The sequence below is a fragment of the Solea senegalensis genome, linkage group LG10, assembly GCF_019176455.1.
Source record: "Solea senegalensis isolate Sse05_10M linkage group LG10, IFAPA_SoseM_1, whole genome shotgun sequence".
In the NCBI taxonomy this organism is placed as follows: Eukaryota; Metazoa; Chordata; class Actinopteri; order Pleuronectiformes; family Soleidae; genus Solea; species Solea senegalensis.
This window is the reverse complement of record NC_058030.1, coordinates 24,776,780-24,803,093: the sequence shown is the minus strand read 5'-3', so window position 1 is coordinate 24,803,093 and position 26,314 is coordinate 24,776,780. Positions and strand designations below refer to the sequence as shown.

General features: G+C 42.6%; 1 protein-coding gene across 7 annotated transcripts; it reads left to right on the top strand.

Annotated features, from left to right (window-relative positions):
• The first annotated feature begins 1,798 nt into the window (after positions 1 to 1,798).
• Positions 1,799 to 26,314, top strand: LOC122775614 (NLR family CARD domain-containing protein 3-like). 7 transcript variants are annotated; one of them, XM_044035643.1, is made up of 8 exons: positions 1,799 to 1,878; positions 6,073 to 6,162; positions 6,329 to 6,515; positions 15,411 to 15,628; positions 16,022 to 17,852; positions 19,018 to 19,194; positions 23,487 to 23,660; positions 25,162 to 26,314. In XM_044035643.1, exons 3-8 carry the CDS (start codon positions 6,367 to 6,369, stop codon positions 25,175 to 25,177), a joined length of 2,565 nt encoding a protein of 854 aa, XP_043891578.1. In that variant the 5' UTR covers positions 1,799 to 1,878; positions 6,073 to 6,162; positions 6,329 to 6,366; the 3' UTR covers positions 25,178 to 26,314. The 7 variants fall into 7 exon arrangements, with proteins under 7 accessions (XP_043891578.1, XP_043891577.1, XP_043891579.1 ...); XM_044035642.1 differs by having other exon boundaries at positions 6,073 to 6,201; XM_044035648.1 differs by lacking the exon at positions 1,799 to 1,878 and adding an exon at positions 2,161 to 2,175 and having other exon boundaries at positions 6,073 to 6,201.

Below are 26,314 nucleotides of genomic sequence, written 5' to 3'. Positions count from 1 at the left end.
TGTATGATCCAATTTTTTTAAACACATCAAAAATTAAAGTACATACAATGATGTTTAACATGTATAATGTTTGTTTAATATGTTTAGTATGTTTAATAATATAATAATTGGTGCAAGGACTTGTTGAAATTCCTGGAATTTATTTATTGTCTTCCAAAAAGTATCACATTTTTCAGGCATGCAAATTAGTCGTGAAACATTTTATAAAATAAGCTAAATATATTTTTTTAAAAGTGGTGCAAAATGGCTCAGTAACCTTTAAAACGTTATTTATTTGTTTGTTTAGACACAGTAATATTTAGGTGGAATGAAGAACCTTTAAAAGTTTGTTTATTTAGACACAGTAATATTTAGGTGGAATGTACGGAGCCCCGGACATGACATGGTAAAAAATAAAATAAATTGTTCACAATTTATTCATGCAATTTTTTATTTTTTTATTTTTGTTTTTTTTAACCATGTCATGTCCGGGGCTCCGTAGGAATGAATCTTTAAAACGTTATTTATTTATTTAGACAGTAATATTTAGGTGGAATTAACCTTTAAAACCTAATTTATTTAGGTTTTAAAGGTTAAATACTGCTAAAAATGGGGCCACACGGTGGTATAGTGGTTAGCACTCTCGCCGGGTTCCCGGTTGGAACAAGGGCCTTTCTGCATGGAGTTTGCATGTTCTCCTTGTGTGTGCGTGGGTTTTCTCTCCGGGTTCTCCGGCTTCCTCCCACAGTCCAAAAACATGCAGTGTGGGGATTAGGTGAATTGGACACTCTAAATTGACCGTAGGAGTGAGTGTGAGAGTGAATGGTTGTTTGTCTCTAGTTGTGTGTGGCCCTGCGATGGACTGGTGAACTGTCCAGGGTGTACTCCGCCTATCGCTCGATGTAGCTGAGATTGGCACAGCACCCCCCGCAACCCTCTGGTGGAGGATAAAGCGGTTAGATGATGACTGACTGACTTATACTTTTACTTGAGTATATATTTGAAGAAAGAACTGTACTTTATGCAGTTCCATTTGGCTAAGTGACGGTCGTTACTTCGTCGTTACTATTTTTTAATATCTTTATTTTTTTAATTACATGCATGACCTATTTCTCTCCCTGTGGGCTATAGCTGACAAAATCTTACCGATCAAATGCAGCCAGTTGACTCCGTGCCGCGGCACCAGCTGTTCGCCGCAGATTTTGTCTCCAAGTGGACTTAATACACACCAGCAGCTCGTTGTTAATGTGTCTGACACCGAGGCTCTGGTCTCCGGTTTCTGGTCTCCTGTCTCTTAGTTCTTTCAGCTGTCAGCTGAGCGGTCTACCAATACTTTTACCGTGCCGATAATTGGATAATCCAAATTTATTGTACTTTTAGTTAAATGGTGATGTATTTAATTTCCCAAATAATTAATATATTATTGTTTTAGTTCAAAAGTTATTTATTTTATTATAAAGACCATATTTATTGTTTAATTTAAAATATTATTATTTAAGATATCTTCATTTGAACATTGCTGTTTTATACTATATTGTGTCTATTTTGTACTGTTTGTGTTGCTCTGAATATTTCAAAAATAAATCCAAAGAAACTCAGTACTTGTACTCTTGAGTACTTGAGTAGTCTTTTCACTGCATACTTTTTTACTCTTACTCGAGTAACTATTATCATGAGTACTTTTACTTCTACTTGAGTAATTATTATCTTAAAGTAAGCATACTTTTACTTGAGTAATGTTTTTAGCTACTCCACCCACGTCTATCTAAGACAGAGTTGTCTCAGGCTGTTCATGACTGAACTGCACAGGAAACTATTGTGGTTTCCAGAGTGAAAGTGAAATTATTCTGTGACTTTGCTTCAGTCGTCATTTTAACTGCGCAGCACAAAGACATAATGGTGAGTGTTGACGTGATTATAATAATATATGATTATATATGATGATTTGGTGCGTGTGTGAAGTACCTTAAAATGATACTTGAGTAAATGTACAAGTATGTGACCAGGAAATGACTGAAGTCACTTTTTATAATATTACTCAAGTAAAAGTCTTAAAGCTGTAAACTCCCCGTTGACTGTTCGATTTATTGGTCGATACATTCTGGCTCTACCAAAATTCTGATTTTTGCCGTGTTCATTTCATAATTTCATCAGGAGGAAAGTACCAAGTGTTTTCAGAGCACGCCTGTTTGTCAGGTAACCGCATGTCTTCAGAGAACACCCCCCTTGTTTTCACTATTTTGGATTAGCCCAACGCACTAGAGACAGATAGATTAAAGAATGTCTGGTGGTTTAATTTCATTTTAATTTTATTTAATTAATCCAATGTTCAGTGTCTCTGAACATAGACAAATCATCTAAATATTCCTCAACAGTTCTTGTGTTGAGATCACTAGTTGACAGAGTATATTTTCGGAAATTATGGACTATGATATTGTGGAGATGCACGTGATGCAAAACTACTCAAACTAAACGGTCTGTACCAAGTGTTGCATTTCCAGTTTTCAAAATAAAGTCCTGTCCAATGCGAACATGATGTTAAATTAGATGAAATAATCCAAACAATTATAAATGATCATTTAGATTAAAAATAAAATAATTATGTCAAATGAAACGCATTAGTAAAGTTGTATTTAATTGGAAAAATAATGACATCATTTAATAGGTTTTAAGTACTGTAAGTACTTAATTCACAGATAGTATGAAGTACTTTTACTGTATGTTTTGGAGAAATCCAGGGTCATATTTCGCATTTGGAAACAAAAATTAAAATATCTATCTATATTTGAAGTACTTTGAATGCCACAATTTTCATTAGTAGTTTATGATTTAAATCTAATTCTACTTAGTACTTTTTGTACTTCATGCACAAGTAGTAATTTTTAATTGTACTTTTGGAAAATCCAAAAACTTAAAGTTAAAAGTTCCTTAAACTGAACAAGATTCTGACTTTTTGTCAAAAATTGATGTGAGATAAAATTCACAATTTGTATTTATAGTTCATGGTTTCAATTTTATTGGAAAAAGTACTTTATTTACTTCATGCACAGTAGCATGAAGTACTTTTACTCTGTGGCATTTTCTAATCTTCAAATGGACACATGGAAAATCTGGCAGGATTTGGAAAGGCAGGATTTGCTGATAAAGTCAGAGACTCATATGTTTGTGATATCTCTGCATATCAACCATGGATATATTATAAGAACTGGATGTAGCTCCGCATCTTTGGCTCAGTGTGGCCAAGATGGCGCGCCCCAGTGTGCGACGTCACGGAGCTCTCCGAGTCCTGTTGTTTCTTTTCTTCTTTATACTTGCTACTTTTTTATGCCGAGTTAAGGCACACACTGCAAAGAGTGTCCACAATCGGGCAATCTTACTACAGCTGAGAGAGTGCAGCAATTTCGGACTTTTCGACCCGAACGTGCTTGATTAGCATCGGCAGGCTAACCCTCCCGATCATACTGTTTGCTAATGCCCAGTCACTGGCAAATAAAATGGACGAACTTCAAGCCAGGATATCCGCCGAGAAGGACATACAGGATTGCTCCATACGGTGTTTCTGCTAAACATGACTGAGGACACCCAATGAGGCGGTAATACCTGACGGCTACACGGTCTTCAGAGAGGACCGCAGCGCTGCAGAGAGTGGCAAGATTTGCGGAGGAGGTACGGCCGCCCTACTGTCAGTACACAATCCTGGTGTACTGACAGTAAGATCATCTCGAGATCCTGCTCTGAAAATGTGGAATATCTCACTTTGAGACTAAGACCATTTTATTTGCCCAGAGAACTGCAATGCATTATTGTGAGTGTTGTGTATATCCCCTCCTCTGCCAAAGAGGAGGCTGCACTGAAGGAGCTACATAACATGATCAGTGGGCATGAAGAAACATATCCTGATGCTGCTGTTATTATCTTGGGAGATATCAACCACTGTAATCTCCGGGAAACTATGCCCAAATTGCATCAGTTTGTGAACTTTCCCACCAGGGAAAACAAAATATTGGATCATTGCTACCCCCCAGGACTGTGCGTATGTTCCCCAACCAAAAACCCTGGTTTAATGGGGACATAAAGCGGAAAATAAGGAAGAGGCGGGAGGCCTTCAAGTCAGGAGACCACGGGGAGTACAAGAGAGCCCGGTACGAGCTGCAGTACCGTCAGAGCCATCAGAGCAGCAAAAAGGCCTCACTCCCAAAAGCTTGAAGGCTACTACCTCAACCACAACACACGCAGCATGTGGCAGGGAATCCAGTCTGTCACAAACTACAGGAGGACCACAACAACCACAGACACAGACAGCCTGAACAACTTCTATGTGAGGTTCGACAGGCTGAACGCAGACACACCCTCAAAAACCCCCTGTGACCCCACAGACACTGCCTTCGGGACCCGACGGAGTGCCTCCCAGAGTACTGAAGGCCTGTGGAGAACAACTGGCCGGTGTATATACTGATATCTTCAACACATCACTATCTCAGGCTGTAGTCCCCCCGTATCGTCAAAACCTCCACCATCATACAAGTCCTTAAAAGACCAGGCACAACCACCCTAAATGACTTCAGGCCAGTGGCACACCAGTCGCCATGAAGTGCGTGGAAAAACTAGTCCTCACCCACATCAACAACATGGTTTCAGATACTGTCGACTCCCTCCAGTTCGCCTACCGCCCTAACCGATCAGTGGACGACGCGTCAGCATTAAATATGCTGATGACACCACCATCCTGGGGCTCATCAAGGGGGAGATGAGTCAGGATACAGGGCCCTGGTCAACAAAATCGTTGTCTATGGAGAGGAGACCTCCTCCTCAACACAGACAAGACCAAGGAATTAATCCTGGACTTCAGAAAGAAAGCCCCCCCTCTACAGCCTCTATTCATTAGTGGGACCGAGGTGGAGAGGACAGACAGCTACAGATTTTGTAGGAAAAGAGCAGAGGGAATGATCAGAGACTCACTCCACCCCGCTCACTCTCTGCTCAAACACAAACGCTGCAAGTACAACCTGAGGCACAGCAGAGCGGACAGCATTATAACACAGAACTCGCTTTTTTAACAGCTTTTTCCCGGCCACAGTCAGACTGATGGCAAATCAAAACCACTAAACTCTCTGTAAAACAACCAGACACTACCTCACCGTAACCATGTGCAATATTCTGTGCAATTTCACTTCCTGATAAATGTGCAATACATCCCAGTGCAATACTGGAATTCTCTCTCTCTCATTTACACACACACATATATATGTATATGTACATATATATATATACATATACATATATATAGATATATACAGGTGCTGTATATTTGTATATTTTTTTTTCTTTTACATTCTTTTAATATTTTTATACTCTGTATAGATTTTAATTTGAGCTTTATATTTATATTTATACTTGAGTTTGTGTTTCTGTTTCCTAAAACTGACTCGTCGAACCCGCACAAGATTTCCAATGTGCCTGGACTGTCTGCCTTGAACCTAAAAAAAACCCTTGAACCTTGTTCATTTCTATGGAGTTGCTCACTCAGCACATAAATATATGCCAAAAAATATATGACTTCCTGGTTTATGTCCTGGTTGTGTGGCTCATAGAGCATGTGCAGTAGTGTTACTCCCATAATGCATCTGGGCTATGTGAACGATCCGTCTGCTTTCTTGACTTACTCAGCGGTGGCGATCATTTAAAGGGACCACGCACAAAACAGAGGGTTCTGAAAAGGGCGGGTTTAGCAGGGTTATTGAACTGCTATGATGCTTCATCCTTATGGTATTTTGACCACCACTGACATGTTCATTAGGACACCAGGGAACTAGTTTAACTTGGCGAAATAGGGTATAATATGTCCCCTTTAAGTATTTATTGTTGCAGTACCACGAGGGGCCACCATGACATTATTGTCTTCAAAGCAGAGGGGGCGGAGCTCTATCCAGTTCTTATAATACATCCATGATATCAACACATGAAACTTTATCTTCCATTCAGCTGACTTTAATGCAGACAACAGCCCTTTAATAACATACAGAGTAGCCTAGCACCATCTGATCAGATTTGATAAAACACCTTCTCTAACAGAAAACTGCTGTTGTGTTACAGTTTTCTCTCGTGTGATTGGTCACTGGACAACACAGATCCACATCAGACGTCCTCCAGGAAACAGGAAGGAGATTTTCAATCAACTGAGAAGTAACTCTTTAAAGTGCTTTGAATATGATGCAGTGATAAGTAAGTTAGGAAAACTAATGACAACAACAAAGAGAAAAAAAATGCTTTTTATAAATAATGTTTACAGTTTACAGTGTACAGTATAAAACAAGTTATTTCACTCTGTAAGTGTCTGTCTGTCTGTGAGCTGACACAGACAGACAGACAGTCTGTTTCTCTCTCAGAATGACTGAAGTCCAGCAGATGAGTGATTGTGTGGAGGAAGACAAGGACAGAGCAGAGTCTCCAGGACCCAGTGGTCTGTCTGTAAAGAGTGACCGGTCTATGGGAGAACCTCCAGGCTTCAGTCATGAACCTGGAGCCTCAGAGACAAAGTAAGAGACAGTGTGTCCAGTGAAGCGTGTTAGCAGCAGATCATTCCAGGTGGCAGTAATGCATCATTCAGCTGTTTGATCGACTGTCATAAAAACTTTGATTATGAGGAAACTTGTAATCAATGCACTTAGAACAAGACAACAACACACTTGGTTGTGTGATAAACACAAATGCAAAAAATAGAATAAATGAAAATAATAGTATTTATTTATATCTTTATTTCGGTCATGTCAGTTAGATCACTCATCACGCATCATCGTAGTGTAGTTCACACAATATACATAACCGAAAGGGAAAGCGGGAGAAGCAAAAAGCTTATCTAGTCCCGCCCCCATTATCCACAGAATACATATTTTCATCATACAATGCATAATTATTCTTTTCTTATGACATTTTGACAAAACATGTTTCACCATCAGGTAGCACTCAGAGATGTAGTCAATCAGACTCCATGTGTGTCTGTACATGTGTCCATAATATTCCGTCGTGAGTGACAGTCTCGACTTGTTGCCTGGCATGTTCAACGTCCCAAAAGAGGTCAATTCATCAGGTTAACAACTAACTTGGATGGTGTGAGAGCCCGGTTATGTTTTTTTTTTTTCCTTTAGTTATCCATCTCATCTGTAGAATTCGCCTCTCTTCGCTTCTCCATTCTTTTCATGTGCTCGAGGGTTGGGGAGATGGCCCTCTGTGCTATTGCGCTTTCCACCTACCCATTGATCAGCTCATTGCCGATCAGTTTCCGATATTGCATGAACATACCACACCACATCACATTCCAACTGTCATGAATGTGAATATGTACGCATCCTCGACATCCTCCACATCCAGTGTGGCAAGGCATACGACTTTCCACTTATCCCATCCGTCCCAAATGTAGCCAGCCATGAAGGTCCCATCTGGGCAACTAGGTTCACCAGAACCTGCACTTCTTGTTGAGAACACTCTGTCGATCGCATTCAGTGACCAGCTTAGCAGTTCGATCTTGGATCAATTGATTCCCCGTAGTGACTCGATTCACAGGGGCAGCTAAATACTTCTCAAGTGTTGACATTTGTGCTTCTCAATGTCAGCTGTTGTTTTGGGTACATTCGCTTCTTGTTTTTGTTTGGTTACATTTGCTTCCACTTTTGTCATACTTTCCTCCTGGGAAAGTATGTTCCTAAGTTCCTAATTTCTGGTCAATAGCATCAGTAATGGTTTCCACAGAATCAGTTAAAGCCAGCGCCGTCGAGTGGTTTCTTCTGAATCCATATTGGCTATCGTATAGCAGATTGTGTTTGTTATAAAGTTGTCTAGCCTATCGTTAAATAGTTTTTCCAGAATTTTTGACATTTGTGGCAGTATTGAGACTGGTCTGTAATTAGTAAATTCGTGTATGTCCCCTTTCTTGAACAATGTCACTACTTTTGCCATTGATCAGTTTATGAATATGAACAAATACAAACAGAAGGTCGGGCTCATCTTATGAATTAAATTAGAATCCGTGAAATTAATTACTAATAATTATCAAAGAGAGAAAATAAAGCTGACATGGACTTACTTAGTCATTTCAACTCATTCTTCATATTTCTGAAATAATGGACCAGAAGTTGTCACAGGCTTGGAGTCGCTGTCCGTCTAAAACTCGCTCCCAAAGTTTTTTCCCTTTGACATTCGATAAAATGTCTAATTATCTAACATTTGTCAGATTCTAAACGTTAGATATGACAAATATTTTGTCGGATGTCGACGGGGAAAACTTGGGGAACGAGTTCCAGGCGGACAGTGACGTTAAGCCGGTGACGACGTCCGGTCCATTGAGCTGTCACTCCAAAACTCAGTAGCCAATCAGCAGGCAGCTTCCTAAGGCCTGCCCACTAACAAAAACCCACAGTGCAAAGAACAAGTGTATTTTAAAACAATAAAATACAATATTTTTGAATGATTAAATTGATATTTTTGCTTCGTGAAAAGTGTTGTTTGAAAATATTGACACAAATCTAATTCCATAGAGTCTGTTGTGCATTAAGAGTTCAAATAAGACTGTAGCGAAGTGAAAAATAAAGCTTTTTTTGTAAGTCATCGTGTACATCTTCCTTCTCTTGACCTGTTTCCAGTGGTCAAGTGCCTCATAAAGTTGGTTCTGTGTTTAAATATAGGTCATGTGATCCTGCGTAATCACTAAATCAGAAGCAGAAACCAGTTATTTAAGGATATTGAGTCATTAAATGTTTTTCACATTGAGCTGATGTTCAGGAAATTGCTGTCTGAGACCCCTGTACAAAACAGCACTCGCATTACGTCAATCCGTTTGTCAATGGCGGCAGCGGTTTCACTGTGGTGTAGCACAGCACAGAGGCTCCCGCATAATGATGAAGGTTTCCATGGATATTTGCATGTATTGGAAAGTTGATACCTATTGTTATAACATTGGTTATAATGGAGGCTCTGTTGCAATGGGGCAATTACTTTAAGTGCACTGTAGCGGAGACTGGGGGGAGGGGGGCGAACGGGCTGGATACAGTGAGCGTCCCATCGACGCAACGACGGTGAGGTAAATGTGTCCTTTCGGAATGATTTGCCTGAAAGATGCAGGACTATCAACATCACTGTGGAGGTCACACTGACACTGAGGCTGCTTTCTGATCCAAGTGTCTTTAAAGAGAACATCATCAGTGATGGATATGATGTTTGTGTTTGCAGAGGTCAGAACCAGTTGTTGTTTTGTAAAATGCAGGCCCATATATCTTCCTAGACAGTTTACCGCGGTCTTGATTACATAGCACCAGATGCTAACGCCAGCACAGCCACCGGATTGCTTCACCGTGGCATTAGCATCCAGCAGACCAGACACTCGGACGTGCACATCGTCACGGGGGACTTTAATCATGTGGATTAAAAACCAGTGCTCCCCAAATTCCACCAGCATGTGAAGTGTGCCACCAGAGGATCCAACACACTGGATAAAGTCTTCACGAACATTATGCATGGCTACAGGGCTAAGCCATTACTGCACCTGGGCCAGGCTGACCATGTATCACTGTTCCTGATCCTGGCATACACCCCACTCAGGAAAACTGCTCCCACTACTACAAAGACAGTTAAAACCTGGCCAGAGGGAGCCTCCTAGCAGCTACAGGACTGTTTCAGGGGAACCAACTGGGGTATTTTTGAACATCCAGACCTGGAGGTGTTCAGTGACAATTCAATTCAATTCAATTCAATTTTATTTGTATAGCCCCAAATCATAACATACATTATCTCAAGGCACTGTACATAGACAACATCAAGGAGAGCAGAGAACCCCAACAGTTCACACAATGAAAGGAAAAATGGGGGACAGTGGAGAGGTGGGGGACAGAAAATGGGGGGAGAGAAAAGACTAGAGGGAGATGAGGTAGAGACAGAAGAGAGAGAGGGAGACCAGCAGCAGATACACAACAACTGTATCAGGTTACAAGTTTATACAGTTACTGATATCGACTTTTTAATTACAAAATAATAATGGTGATGATAAGCGTAGCCTCGAAAACTGGATCTTGATCCTGCAACCTGCATGATGAGAATACAGAGAGAGAGAGAGGGAAGGAAGGAAAGACACAAACTAGGGAGAGAGAGAGACAAGGTTAATGACATATAAAAAGTCATAATCATATCCTGAGTGTGAGAGAGTGAATGTACGTGTACCACAGGAAAATCCCCCAGCAGTTTAGTTCTATAGCAGCATAACTAAGAGATGGTCCAGGTTTCCCTGAACCAGCTCTAACTATAAGCTTTATCAAAAAGGAAGTTTTAAGTTTAACTTTAAATACAGAGAGAGGCTCCGCCTCCCGAACTATCATTGGAAGCTGGTTCCACAGGAGAGGAGGAGCCTGGTAACTAAAGGCTCTGCCTCCCATTCTATTCTTACAGACTCTGGGAACCACAAGTAAACCTGTATTTTGTGACCTAAGTGGTCTATTAGGGTGATAGGGTAAGACTAGGTCTTTCAGGTATGAAGGGGCCTGACCATTAAGTGCTTTGTACGTGAGGAGGAGGATTTTAAATTTAATTCTAAACTGTACGGGGAGCCAGTGTAGAGAAGCTAACACTGGAGTTATATGGTCTCTCTTTCTAGTTCCTGTCAGAACTCGTGCTGCAGCATTTTGAATTAACTGAAGGGTTCTAACAGACTTGTTGGAACATCCTGATAATAAGGAGTTACAGTAATCTAATCTAGATGTAACAAAAGCATGAACTAGTTTTTCAGCATCCTTTAAGGACAGAATGTTGCTAATTTTCATAATGTTCCGCAGGTGGAAGAAGGCTGTTCTGGAAATTAGTTTTATGTGTGAATCAAAAGACATTTCCTGGTCAAAAGTAACTCCAAGGTTCCTCACAGTGGAACTGGAAGCCAGGGTGATGTCATCTAAAGTGACAATGTGATCGGAAAGTTTTTCTCTGAGGTGTTTAGGGCCGAGTATAAAAGTTTAAAAGTAGAAAGTTACAGGTCATCCAGGACTTAATGTCTCTGAGACATTCCTGGAGTTGAACAACCTGATTTATTTCATCCGGCCTCATCGATAAATATAGCTGTGTGTCATCTGCATAACAATGAAAATGTATGTTATGCTTTCTAATAATGTTCCCTAGAGGAAGCATATATAAGGTAAAAAGTATAGGCCCAAGCACTGAGCCTTGTGGAACTCCACAATTAACTTTTGTTTGTAGTGAGGCTTTATCATTAACGTGAACAAACTGGAATCTATCAGATAAGTATGATTTAAACCAGCAGAGGGCAGCACCTGTGATACCAAGAGTCTGCTCCAATCTCTGCAGTAGAATATCATGATCAATGGTGTCAAATGCAGCACTAAGATCTAACAGGACAAGTAAAGAAACTAGACTATTATCTGACGCCAAGAGAAGATCATTACTAACTTTAACTAGTGCTGTTTCTGTGCTATGGTTTAATCTAAAACCTGACTGAAAATCTTCAAACAAGCCATTAATGTGCAAATATTCACATAATTGATTAGCAACTGCCTTTTCTAAGATTTTAGAGACAAAGGGAAGATTAGATATAGGTCAGTAATTAGCTAAAATATCTGGGTCAAGGGTCGTTTTTTTTAGAAGGGGTTTAATAACTGCTACTTTAAACGTTTGGGGCACATATCCAGTTAATAAGGATAGATTAATTTGGGTTAATATAGAGTTGTTAATTAAAGGAAACACATCTTTAAACAGTTTGGTGGGGATAGGATCTAACTGACAGGTTGATGGCTTAGATGATGAAACTAATGATGTTAACTCAGGGAGATCTATAGGGGAGAAACTGTCTAACTGTGCACCTGGTGCTTCTAAAGCTCTTGTGCTAAAAGATGAGTCAGTCCCAATATGAGGGAGGAGATGATCAATTTTTTCTCTAATTGTTGTTATTTTATTCACAAAAAAGTTCATAAAGTCATCACTGCTCAGTGTTAAAGGAATAGATGGTTCAGTGGAGCTGTGGCTCTGTGTCAGCCTGGCTACAGTGCTGAAAAGAAATCTATGATTATTCTTATTTTCTTCAATTAGAGAAGAATAATAGGCAACTCTAGCTTTGTGTAGGGCTTTTTTGTAAACTACAAAACCATCTTTCCAGGCAACTACCAGACAACTCCACCTTCAGGGTGGAGGAGCATGAGGTGAGGCGAACACTGCGGTCCATCAACCCACGGAAAGCAGCCAGACCCAATGGCATCTCAGGGCGTGTACTGAAGGACTGTGCAGGCTGGGGTCCTCACCAGGATTTTTAACCAGTCCTTGTGCCAGTCCACTGTCCCGTCCTGTCTTAAATCATCCTTCATAGTCCCTCTCCCTATTGACAGCCTCAATGACTACAAGCCAGGTAAAGAAGTGCTTCGAGAAGCTCATCAGGAACCACATCATGACTTTCATCCCCCCCTCATGCTCGAGGGTTGGGGAGATGGCCCTCTGTGCTATCACACCAGTTTGCCTACAGAGCTAACAGGTCTCCAGAGGACGCTGTGATCACTGCTCTCCACGCTGCCCTGTCTCACCTAGAACATCAGGGGAGCTATGCATGGATGCTCCTTATAGACTTTTGCTCAGCCTTCAACACCATCCTCCCCCACTGACTGGTTACCAAGCTGTCGAACATTGGGCTACCACACTCCACCTGCCTTTGGATTAAGGACTTTTCCCGACCCACCACAGCAAAACCATCGTAAGTTTGCTGACGACACCACAGTAGTGGGGCTCATCTCAGGGGAGTCTGCCTACAGAAAGGAGGTGGAGCGACTGACAGTGTGGTGCCGTGACCAAGGAGCTGTTTGTTGACAAGAAAAAGAGACACAACATCCAGCCACTCCACATCAACCGGGTCTACATCACCGCGGTTGGTGTGTGTTTCTTTCTCTTTCTCTCTGCCACACGCGGGTCGAAGCTGTTTTTTTTAAAAACTCTGGTCGAGTTGCTTACAGTCGTCATAGGGCCCCTTTCTTTCCCACTGGCTAAGAAAACACGTCTGATCTCCAGCTGGTGAGATGGCACCGCTGCGTGTCTTTGCGTGCCATGGCTACAGAATACGACACATTTATCAGTATGCACATGAAAACAATTACCTATCACTACATGTTTAAACAGCATCTAACTTCACATAAAATATAGTCCACACTGCAGCGGTGATCTCCTCTTTCACCCCACGGAACATGAGAAGCTCTTTTTTCTCACTGTGACATGTTGGAGTGTGAGTCGCGACACGGGTCCCACTGCCGTCAGAAGTTAGCGGGTTTAAACCATAGACTGTGTAAAAAGAAACGTGAGTTTTGGCCAAAGAGAAAACTGAAAGCGGAGCTGAGCGGAGCTGAGCGGAGCTGAGCGGAGCGGAGTAGCCACCGCAGTGCTGTATATGTGCGTGTGCGCATTTCTGTCTGTCTCTCTTGCGCTCTCTCTCTCTCTTCTCTCTCTGTCTGTGTGTTTCTCTCTGTCTGTCTGTCTATCGCTGTCTCTCTCTCTCTCTCTGTCTCTCTCTAGTGTGTTGTCTTTGCATAAAAGGCGAAATAATAAAACATTTTATTTCATGTAGAAAAACAAACAAAATGTTTCATTTATATGGCTCAATGGCTGAAAAAAAAGCAATATTGGCATAAAAAAAATCGGCAGCACGTATCGGACATTGGCTAAGGCTGATGTCAAAAAAATCGGAATCGGCATCGGCCATAAAAAACCCATATCTGTCGACCACTTCTAAGATTTAACAGAAGCAGGAAAGGGCCAGTAGTAAGTCATTAAATACTTTGGTTAATGCTGTCTCTGTAGAGTGCTGGACACGAAAGGCAGATTGGAGTGGCTCAAATAAATTATTTAAAGATAGAAAATTTAAAATTTGAGTGGAAACCACTTCCTCCAACAATTTCGATAAAAAAGCAAGATTTGGGACAGATCTGTAATTAGCCAAGGTGTTTGTGTCTAGATTAGGTTTCTTCAACAATGGTTTGACCACAGCATCTTTGAAAGAGACAGGGCAAACCCCACTGAAAAGTGAAAGTTAATGATGTTAAGAACATAGGGTCCTAATATTGACCAAGACTCCTTGATCACCCATGCATGCAAAGGGTCCAGAGAGCAAGTAGTACTTCGAGCAGCATTCAGCATTTTAGTTAATGTAAGCAAGGAAATTAGTTCAAAGTCAGAAAAATAGTGACCTTAAACACTGGGCATAGTGGCACTACAATTTAATCCACCACCAACTGAATATTGTGGTATTTTTGCCACTAATATCCTCTACTCTGTTATTAAAGTGGTCAAGTGAGATTAGTATGGAAGTCTGGCTGCTGATCTTGAGTTAGCCGGGAAACAGTATCAAATAAGAATCTTGGATTGTTTTTGTTATTCATGATTATTATGAATGTGGGGTGGAGTGGCTCAGTGGTTAAGACCGGTACCCTAAGTGCGAAAGACATCATGGTCGCAATGGTCGCAAGTTCGACTCCACCCCTCGCTGATTGTACTCAATTCCATTGTAAGTCGCTTTGGTCAAAAGCATCTGCTAAATTACATGTAATGTAATTATTTTGGAAAAGTAGGCAGCCTTTGCCGCAGACATCCCAGACTGATAAGTAGTCAGACTATCATGCCACATTTGATAGTGAACTTCCAACTTTGTGCTACGCCACTGGTGTTCATGTTTTCTGCAGCTCTTTCTCAGTGAAATTAAAAGATCACTAAGCCAAGGTGAAGGATTTTTATGTGGACACCCCCAGGATTTTACTGGAGCCACCACGTCAAGAAGATTCAAGAGCGCCTTGTTGAGGTTTTCAGTAAGACAATTCAATGAAAGAGGTTGGCTAAAAACTGCTCCAACCACATCCAGCAATCTCAAATTAAAGTCATATATAGCTCTAGGACCAATATAGCGAGAAGACTTCATATGTGAGGAGCCCAATTGCTGTGATGCCGTGACTTCCTTTATTTAACCTGCAGTCATCGGAGCAACGTGGCGGCTCATGTTGTGTGTGTCTGTGCTCGCCTCATTTGTAACAGGGAGAAGCGCAGTTGACAAACACTGTTTTACACTTTGACTCTTCTGTGTCCCACATTAGGTTAGGGGTGTTCTCATGTGTATTTCGGTTTTTAGGGAGCAGTATAGTAGTGAGGTTTTCCTTTTTCGTTTCTTTTTTTTTGTTAATCTAGGCTCCAGGTTAGAGAGTTCTCCTTTTGTTCTATTTATTGATTGATTTAAGCAGCATCCACTCGCCCTTTGTTTCCCGTTAATACCTCACCTCCTTTTGTTAATTGAAGCAATTTGAAATTATAATTAATAAATATCTTTGTTTAACCGTAAAACATCTGTTTTTTATGTTACTTCCTCTACCGCTTTAAAATGGTCGTAACACTGACATGTTAGTAATAAAGAAATGTCTTCACAGAGACAAGTTTGCTGTTTCTGTGGACAAGCACACGTCCTGCTGTCATCTGTGTCAGGACGTCCTGAAGGATCCAGTCTCCACCAGCTGTGGTCACCGGTTCTGCAGACACTGCATCTCCTCATACTGGGACCAGTCTGCTCCACCAGGAGACTCCTGCTGTCCCCAGTGTGGACAAAGACCCAGGACAGTACGTGGACCACAGAGCATCAGTGTACAGAGTAAGACTCATAAGTAGAGCAGCTCCCATCAGCACTAGCAGACTTTAGAAATGGAAAAACTGGAGAAAACAGTTTAAAAGTTAAAAATGTTACTCATGTTAACTCGATGATGGAGTTTAACTCGCTGCTGCCCCCTGCAGGTTGAAGAAATTAAGGTTTACCCTCATTTTGCTGCTTTTCTCTCATGATTGTTCTCTTGTATGCAGATGATAGTCTCCTTCACAATCATCACAGTTCTTCTAGAATGATTCAGTCTTTCAGAATAAAGTTATTCATTTCATTACAGTGAAAATGTAGTTTTACAACAAACAACATAAAACAACGTCACAGAAAAACATGACACTGAAGAAAATAATCCTCAGCTGCTCAGATTCTTTGTCTCTTGTCTTTCAGCAGATGTTGGTCTGCAGGAGGTTCTAGATGAACATAAGATCAGTCTGAGGGGGAGATTTGAACATGTGACTGAAGGAACTGATGCAAGAGGAAGTAGAACCCTCCTGAACAGGATCTTCACTGAGCTCTACATCACAGAGGGACAGATTGAAGAGATCAATACTCAACATGAGGTGATGCAGCTGGAGACGACCTCTAAGAAGAAGATGGTCCAGGACACTCCCATCAAGTGCTGCGACATCTTTAAAGCCTTACCTGACCAGCAGGGGAGCATCAGAGTCGTCCTGACCAACGGCGTCGCTGGTGTTGGAAAAACCTTCTCGGTGCAGAAGTTCACTCTGGACTGGGCCCAGGGTTTGGAAAACCAGGATGTGAATCTGCTTATTGTGCTTTCGTTCAGGGAGCTGAACCTGATCAGAGATCAGCTGCACAGTCTTCTCACGCTGCTCCATGTTTTCCATCCAACATTAGAGAAGGTCAGAGCAGAGAAGCTCGCTGTCTGTAAACCTTTGTTCATCTTTGACGGCCTGGATGAAAGCCGACTCTCACTGGACTTCAGTAGCAGGACTCTGGTTTCTGACGTCACACACAGATCATCAGTCAACGTGCTGCTGACCAACCTCATCCAGGGGAATCTGCTTCCCTCGGCTCTCGTCTGGATAACTTCTCGACCTGCAGCGGCCAATCAGATCCCTCCTACATGTGTTGACAGGGTAACAGAAGTACGAGGCTTCACTGACGACCAGAAGGACGAGTACTTCAGGAAGAGATCCAGAACTGAAGATCTGGCCAGCAGAATCATCTCACACATCAAGACGTCTAGGAGCCTCCACATCATGTGTCAAATCCCAGTCTTCTGCTGGATCAGTGCTACAGTTCTGGAGCACATGTTGACCACAGAGCAGAGAGGAGAGCTGCCCAAGACCCTGACAGACCTGTACTCACACTTCCTGCTGGTTCAGACAAAGAGGAAGAAGAACAAGTACGATAAAGGACATGAGACGAGTCCACAGGAGCTGATGGAGGCTGACAGGGACGTTCTTCTGAAGCTGGGGAGGCTGGCCTTTGAACATCTGCAGAAAGGAGACATCATGTTCTACCAAGAAGACCTGGAGCGGTGTGGTCTTAGTGTGACAGAGGCCTCGGTGTACTCGGGAGTTTGTACAGAGATCTTCAGAAGAGAGAGTGTGATCTTCCAGAAAACGGTCTACTGCTTTGTTCATCTGAGCATTCAGGAGTTTCTGGCTGCAGTCTACATGTTCCACTGTTTCACCAACAGAAAGACAGAGGTACTGCAGGACTTCTTCAGACAAGAAGATGACAGTGATGATGAAGATGCTGGTGGTGATAGTGATGATGGTGGTTACACTTCTCTGGATGTGTTCCTGAACGCAGCCATGAAGAAATCACTTCAAAGTGAAAATGGTCACCTGGACCTTTTTGTTCGCTTCCTTCATGGACTCTGTCTGGAATCCAACCAGAGACTCTTAGGAGGTCTGCTGGGTCAGACTAAGAACAGTCCAGAAATCATCCAGAGTGTCATCGAGAACCTGAAGGAGATGTACACAAGCAACATCTCACCTGACAGAAGCATCAACATCTTCCACTGTCTGACAGAGATGAACGACCAATCAGTGCATCAGGAGATCCAAGAGTTCATGAAGTCAAAGGATAGAGAACAGAGACTCTCTGAGATCCACTGCTCAGCTCTGGCTTACATGCTGCAGATGTCTGAGGAGGTTCTGGATGAGTTGGACCTGGACAAGTACTACACAACAGATGAGGGAAAACACAGACTGATTCCAGCTGTGAGGAACTGCAGGAAGGCTGTGTAAGTTCAGACATGATCAATAACATCATCAGTCAGTGATGATTATCAAATATTCTTCTCATTCTTCTCACGTTCCCTGTCCGGCCCGCGGTAGGTCAGTCATAAACACAGATGAACAAGTATTTATGCTGCGCATGCAATACAACTATGTTGCTTTTATTTTGAAAAGCCTGACGTATCTGCGTCTGTCTGCACAGCGACAGGTGATGCTAGCCATTACCCCTGGCCCCCTAAAAATGTTGGCTCACATTAAAAAAAGAAAAGTTAAATCCGAATGGCGTGTTTTCAACAAGACATGGACTGCTAAATATTTCTTTACAGGTGTCAAAGGTAAAGCCGTGTGCTTAGTTTGTGGTACACAAGTCGCTGTGTTTAAGGATAACAATCTGAAACGCCAATATGTGACCAAACCATACAAGAACTTATCTGATGAAGAGTGTGTAAAGGAGTCGAAGACAAAGTTAAGAACGAGGTCTGTGGTACCTTTCTTCTATAAGTGTCTCGGTTTAAGTTCAGAAGTTATCATTATCGCCCTGTTTATTATCTTATTATCAAACCAGCGAAGCACCGTTACTCGTATGTAAACTCACCCGGTGTGATTGCAGCATGTGTGCGTGCGTAACCTTGCAGGTGCGCTTTGTGCGGGGTGGGGGGTGAGGGGGTTGTGTTCACTGCACTACACCACAGTAGTATAGTATAATAGTATTCATTTTAAGTGTAGTAATTTAATATTATTTAATAGAGTTGGTTAGTAATTGTGTTTATTGTGTGTGTTTGTATGCTGCCAAATTTACACCAAAACAATACAATGTATTGCTTTTTTAGACAGAAGAGATAAAATGAAATTCAAACTGATTCAAATTTTGCCTGGCCCTCGGCAATATTTTTTGTTTCTCATGTGGCCCCTTGGGGAAAATAATTGCCCACCCCTGATGTAGAACATGAAATATGTTTCATGTCAAACACAACAAGAGAAGATGTTGATGAAAATGTCAACATGTCTTCTCATGTGTGTTGTTTTTTTTAAATATTTTTCTAGAATCACAGACTGGATCATTGTGAACTCTCAGAGACTCCATGTGAAGTCCTGGTCTCAGCTCTGAACACATGATCAAACACTGACTGGTTTCAAGCAGCAACTTGTCATCTTTTATTTTTTATTCAGGTTGAGACGCTGCAGTTTGTCAGAGATCAGCTGTCCTTTTCTGGTCTCAGTTCTGAAGTCCAACTCCTCCCATCTGAGAGACCTGGACCTGAGTGAGAACTATGGTCTGCGTGATTCAGGAGTGAAGCTGCTGTGTTCTGGACTGGAGAGTCCACATTGTAGAGTGAAGACTCTGGGGTGAGTTCACTGACTGAAACTGCTGTTGTTTTTTTAAACTTTAATTTCATTGACATTAAACTAGTCTTGGTCATTATTTGATATTATCGTATATCGATCACGATATTTGCCATCAGCAACCAGGTGCCCGAGCCACCTCATCTGGCTCCTCTCGAGCTCTACTCTTAGCGTCTCCTGGATGATCAAACTTCTTACCCTATCTCTAAGGGAGATCCCAGACACCCTGCCGAGGAAACCCATTTCGGCCACTTGTATCCGCAAATTTGTTCTTTCAGTCACTACCCACAGCTTGTGACAATAGGTGAGAATGGGAACCAAACCGGACTACCTGAATGCCCTGACTGTGTAGTAATTCTGTTCATGAAGGTTATCAACAGAATCAGTGACAAAGGCCCTGGCGGAGTCCAACTGGAAACGGATCTGACTTACTGCCGGCAATGCAAACCAAGCTCTGACACTGGTCGTACAGGGACCGAAGGTCAGACCACCATTGTCCTCGCACTACACCCAAACTCCATGGACCCTTCCACAGGTGGTGAGCCCATGGGAAGGGGGACCCACGTTGCCTCTTTGGGCTGTCCCCGGCCGGGCCCCATGGGTGCAGGCCCAGGAAAACCCCTGTGGAAGTGAATTTGTCTGCGTGATGCACGAAGCGCTTGATACAGCGACATGATGACAAACTTAATTGCTCAGAAAAATGCAAGCTGGTCATTTTGACAGTATTTTGGATCTAATGCAGGAGAAAATGGAGAGTGGGAGAATTTGAGCGAGGTCATGTGTCAGGTGTTAATGAAGCAGCATCAATTAAATTAAATTAAATTAAATTTTATTTGTATAGTGCCAAATCATAACATACATTATCTCAAGGCACTGTACATAGACAACATCAAGGAGAGCAGAGAACCCCAACAGTTCACACAATGAGCAAGCACTAGGCATCAGTGGAGAAAAACCTCTTAACAGGAAGAAATCTCTGACAGAACCAGGCTCAGATATGTGATGTGCCAGTGTTGAGGGTCAGTGGAGCAGACGTGGACTGACATAGGAACTAAACAGCTTCTTTGCCCGCTTTGAGACAGACAGGCCCTCAGCAGCCACAGCATTCCCACCTCCCCCCAGCAAGTGAGACATGTGCTGAGGACAGTGAACCCCAGGAAGGTGGCCAGTCCCGATGGAGTACCTGGTAAGGTACTCAGAGCCTGCGCTGACCAACTGACTGGAGTCTTCAAAAGAATCTTCAATCTGTCCCTATCGCAGGCCATCATTCCACCCTGCCTCAAAACCATAATTCCAGTTCCCAAGAAGACAGCAGTGGACAGCCCCAATGACTACAGGCCTGTTGCACTTATGCCTGTAGTCATGAAGTGCTTTGAGAGATTGGTCTCCTAGCACATCAGGGCCTGTCTGCCTCCCACCCTGGACCGATCCACAGAGGACGCTATCACCATAGCGCTCCACACCGTGCTGAGTCACCTGGAGCACCGGGGGAGCTACGTCAGGATGCTTTCCTGGACTTCAGCTCCGCATTCAACCACATCCTACTGGAGATCCTGGTCAAGAAGCTTTCAAACCTGGGTCTCTCCAACCCCACCTGCCTCTGGACTTCCTGTCAGATCATCTGCAGTCTGTCAGACTTGATCCACACCTCTCCAGCACCATCAGATTCAGCAATGGCTCCCCACAAGGATGTGTATTGAGTCCCCTCCTCTTCACTCCCTATACATACGACTGCTCCCCGACCCATTTCTCAAACAGCATCATCAAGTTTGTGGATAATACCACCGTGGTAGGGCTCATCTCGGGGGGAATGAGTCTGACTACAGAGTTGAGGTCAACAGACTGACAGCGTGGGTTTCAGTTAATAACCTCAAACTGAACACCACAAAAACAAAAGAAATAATACTGGACTTCAGGAAGGGCAGAGTGGACCCGGCCCCACTGTACATCAACGGGGACTGTGAGTCTGTTCGTCCTGGCTTTGTGTGACCTGTGCGGTACAGGTCACACAAAGCCAGGATAAACAGACTCAGGGATAGCTTTTTTCCCAGAGCTATCACTGAGGTAAACAAAAATAAAACCAGATAACCTGCATATATTCACATATACTGATCACGTTGATCACAGTGATCAAGTGCAATAAATGGACAAGGTAAACAGGTGTACCAAGTGCAATAACTGCTGAAAAGTGCAATAACTGCTGTTCTATGCTCATGTTTACACTTCTGTGCTCAGGTTTACACTTTTTTTTTGATTCGCCATTTTTCTTGTTGGCACTGGAATTGTTTACATATGTTTGCTGCAATGGTGTATAAATAGTTATGTATTGTTTTTCTTCCTGGACAGTCTTTTTTTCTTTTTTATAATTTAATTTTAACAAAATTTTAAATGTTAAATACTGCTGACTGCAAATTGCACCAAAGGGAGTTGCCCTCCAATTTCGTTGTACACAATACAATGACAATAAAGGCTATTCTGTTCTATTTTCAACTCTTTCCAAGGGATTCAGTTCAGACGTTGATTCAGTTCAACGGGGTCAGGATGACTATTGTAAAGGACCCCCTAAAGTCTTTGGCTCTAGAGCAGGAGATTTCAGTGCTTCTTGTGAAGGGCGCCATAGAGTGTGTATAGAGTTCAGATCAATCAAGAGGGTTCTACTCGAAGTATTTTCTTGTTCCAAAAAAAGAAAGGTGGCTTTCGCCTCATCCTCGATCTAAGACGGTTGAACAAGTTCATAAAAGTTCTTCGTTTTCACATGCTTCGCTCAACAGATGTTCTTGTCTGGTCTGGTCCCCGTTGATGTCTGGTTCACAAACGTCAGACTGAAAGATGCTTATTTTCATGTGCCAATAGCACCCCACCACTGGCAGTTCCTTTGTTTTGCCTTTGGGGGTCAGGCATACCAGTTTTGTGTGCTCCCCTTCGGGCTTTCACTTGCTCCTCGGATATTTAGCTTTTTTGGAAGGAAGGCATGTCCTTGTCCGGTCGGATAACACCAAGGGGGAACCAGATCCAGTCATTCCCTATGGGAGGCTCAGAGATTCCTTCAATGGGCCTCACCTCGCCTTGCGAGCCTCAGAGCAATGCATTTGCCTGGGGTACAGAACGTGGCTGTGGATATGCTGTCTCGCCAAAAGCCCCCTCTGGCCTCTTCTACTGAGACAGTATCTTCTGGCAAAGTTGGCTGCTATCTCGGCTTGACATGCCCATGTGAATGGTCGACCTGTTGGCTCAAATGTTCTTGTGAACAGGTTTTTGAAGGGTGCACTCCAGTTGCAGCCTCCACATGTTGTTCGAGTGATTCATGGGATGTGTTGGTCTTCCTGGAAGCCCTGTGTTCTCCCCCCTTTGAGCCCCTGGAACATGCTGATCACAGATGGCTGTCTGGTAAGACTGCTTTTCTTCTTGCCATTACATCTGCAAAGCGGGTTGGTGAGATTCAAGCCCTGTTCATTGCTAGATGCTGATGGATCAGGAGTTACCATGTGGCCAAACCCCTCTTTCCTTCCTAAGAGGCTTTCTGCTTTTCATGTTAACCAACCTATCAGTTTGACAGACTTTGCCCAGGAGTCAGGGCGGAGGGTCTACATTCTGATTCCAGCTTACGCTGTCCTGTTCGAGCTCTGAGACAGTACATAGAGGTTTCGGCTGGGTTTCGTAATTCGACGCTCTATTTGTGTGTCATGGTGGGCACAGGAAGGGCTCTGCCTTGTCCAAACAGAGGCTCTTGCATTGGGTTGTTGATGCTATTTCTTATGCCTCCAGTGAAATGTCACTCGACCAGAAGCATCTCCACGTCGTGGGCTGCTTTGAAGGGTGTTCCACTGAATGATCTGTGCTGCAGCTTGTTCCTGCACCTTTGCCCGCTTCTACAGGGTTAATGTGGCCACGCCCCATCCTGTGGCGACGGCTGTCCTGTCTGTTCCATCGGTCTGCAACTGAATTTCAGTGTGTGTGGATTCCTTGTGACTTTGTTGGTACGGGTCATCCAGGTATATCATACCGTCTTTGGCGGTCAGGAAGAATGAAATAGAACGAGAGTTACGGATGTAACTATGAATTCTGGATGACCGCCAGAGTTTGTTGTCACTCGGAATTTTGAAGAGAGGATTCTGTAAGAGACGATCTCAGGGTGCCAACCTTCTTTATACAGGTCGCTTGTGTCACCCAGGTCACGTGAATTTGTTGGTATTAAGTCTCGATCTTGGCATGCGCGTGATGGATATCCAGGTATTTCATACTGTCTCTGGCGGTCATCCAGAATTTATAAAACTCTTGTTTTATTGTTTTTCCAGGTTGAGTCGCTGCAGATTGTCAGAGATCAGCTGTTCTTCTCTGATCTCAGTTCTGAAGTCCAACTCCTCCCACCTGAGAGACCTGGACCTGAGTGAGAACGGTCTGCATGATTCAGCACTGAAGCCTCTGTGTGATCTTGTGCAGAGTCCAGACTACAGACTGGAGACTGTGAGGTGAGTAGAGTGTTAGAGTCAGTGTTGTTCTAATCACAATCAGAACAAAGATCCAGTGTTTCCTCAGTGAAGCTGTGAGAGCAGAGTAGTGACAGGCTTCATGGTTGGACACAAAGACACAGAGAGACAACATTCGGCCAATCAGACGAGCCACGAGCTGCTGGTGATCATGTGATCACAGACTAGAGCTGACCGCCTGACATGATGACGTCCATCAGCTGTTTGTAGTAGGGATGAGACTGATACAACTTTTTCACTTCTGATAATATACCAATATTGCATCGGATCAATATCGGTATCGGCCAATACTCAATATTGGCCTATACCGATATTGATCCGATACGATATCAGCACGAATCATACAAACTTTAATGACTCATTTTGTAGTATGGAATGTTAGAATAGGCTTGATCAAGTGATATTACTTAAACAGATAACAATAGTCAGCAACAGTAGGTATGAGACAAACTGACCCATTTATTATTAACCAATGGTTACATCAATTTTAACCTTCAACATGTTAATGGCCAGGTTAATTTCATCAGGAGGAATGTACCAAGTGCTAATGTTGGTGTTTTTAGAGCATCTATGTTTCACAGGTAACAGCGTGTCTTCAGAGAACACCCCCCTTGTTTTCACTATTTTGGATTAGCATGTGAGCTTCAGGACATGTTTAAAATACAGAAACACTTGGCATGGCTGGTTTTTGGGGTATAATTAACAAATGGAGGCTGTTGAAATTCGACAGGTGGCGCTGGTTAATGAAATAATGTTTTAGCAGCTTGAGCTAGCGTGGCTCGCTGTGTGGCTTCTGCTCACACACACATCTGTGGTTTGGTTTTTTGGACGCAGTTCTTCCATGAAGACCACTTGTGGTCACACGTGTCTAGACAGATTTATTCTGCCAGTTGTGAGCTGATGACACTGCTGGACATTTAAAAAAGGAAGTTAGCAGGACGTGTCTTTCATCTGCCACATCAAGTGTCCTTGGCCGCACACCGCGTCCATGATGGTCAACGTCGCCCGTGTCTTTGTGCTTCTTCCAAAGATGTTGAACAGCACACGTTGAAACCTCAGTCTGCTCTGAAGTCTTTGCTGATGTCGCTCAACGACCTTGTGTCTTGTTGCTCTTGTCAGTGTCGCCATAGTGTTTGACCTGTGACATGAAAACGTCTTCCACAACCTCACATTGGTAGCAGAGTGTGGCTGTTGCTCATCCACTGTTCAGTCTTATGGGTGAATCAAACACCTGACTCTAATCCTACAGAAGAACTGATGCTGGTCTGAAGGCAGAGGGCGCTCACACCAACTATTGTATACATTCAAAAATACACAGTTACTCTATGATGACATCATCTAAACTATTAGTGTTTGGTGAATGAGCGAATGTAAAATAAAGTGATGAATGTGAGGCAGCTCTGAACTGGACTGAAGTCTCTGCTGCTTCACTGACTCACTGCTGAGACTCTGACTCTTCTCCTCTGTCGTCTTCTCTCAACAGGTGGAAGAAGGAGTGACGATGATGATGAATCCTAAATCCTGCTCTGTGACGCAGCTTCAGCAGATCTGGAACAAACATCATCTGAAGGACAAAAGTTTTTCTGTGACGTCACTTTTAATGTGGTCAGCTCGGTCCTGTCGTCCTGAACCTGTGACATTGTTGAGGAATTTTTGGTGATTTGAAGAATGCTGGATTATTAGTTAAGGAGTGCTGGATTAATCAGAGATTTTCATCCATGTCTTGGGTGCCATAATTATTTATTATGGATTATTTCTTTATTATAATGTGGTTCAGTTATCTATTTATTTTCCTTCTGTCTTCGTTATAAAGTTTATATTCTGTCCATAATGTTGTGTGTGTGTGACTGTCATATGATGCTGTTCCACGTGAAGTTGAAACGTCAACCAGTGGAGTCGCCCCCTGCTGGCTAAGTACTACTTCCATATTACTCCCTTCTTAACCGGAAGACTTTCCATTTTCTCCAAGTAGGTCGAGCTGCAGACTAGGGCCGGCCCGAACCTTTAAGGGGCCCTAAGCAGAATTTGATTTGGGCCCCTCCTCCAACTATGCAGAGTCACCTGTGCTTGACAATTATTGACATGTGTGATGCCCTTTCCTGGCATACATGTTCAATTTGGGTGTGACACCTTTAGGCTGCCATAGCCAGTTACTGTGTGCTGAAGCAGCAGTGCAGCAGACTGGACAAGCAGTGAAAAGTTGCAGTCATAACTTCGTTCCCACAGAGTTTAACATACATAAATGTTATGTTGAATGTTAAATGTTAAATGTTATACAGAACATTTAAAGAGTTTAACATAAAACAACATGTTGTCACACGTTGTTTTATGTTAAACATGTTAAGGAAAACGATCGTTTGTTTAGTTTAATTTTACCATGATCGCAATGCTAATTTCGTTAGCCCGTCAATGGCGTTTTCCATTATGTGTTAGCATCAAGCTAACAGAGTTTTTCATATGCCTATAGCAGCTTTGTTGGCTATATTTGACAAGGTTTAGACTTTATGTCATACTGTAAATGTTGTAGATGGTTTTGTATATCACTGTTTGTGATTTAAATGTGATTTTCTTGTGTATATTTTAGTTTTACAGTACCTTCTTTTGGGATGCAGTAAATAAACCAGCTGAACCTGGAA

Bases quoted from the DNA above. Each gene is read 5' to 3' on its own strand.
- LOC122775614 (XM_044035643.1), top strand. From the start codon at position 6,367: ATGACTGAAGTCCAGCAGATGAGTGATTGTGTGGAGGAAGACAAGGAC. The intron at 17,853-19,017 runs GTAAGTTCAGAC...TTTTTTATTCAG, and splicing joins AGGAACTGCAGGAAGGCTGT to GTTGAGACGCTGCAGTTTGT. The intron at 19,195-23,486 runs GTGAGTTCACTG...TTGTTTTTCCAG, and splicing joins TGTAGAGTGAAGACTCTGGG to GTTGAGTCGCTGCAGATTGT.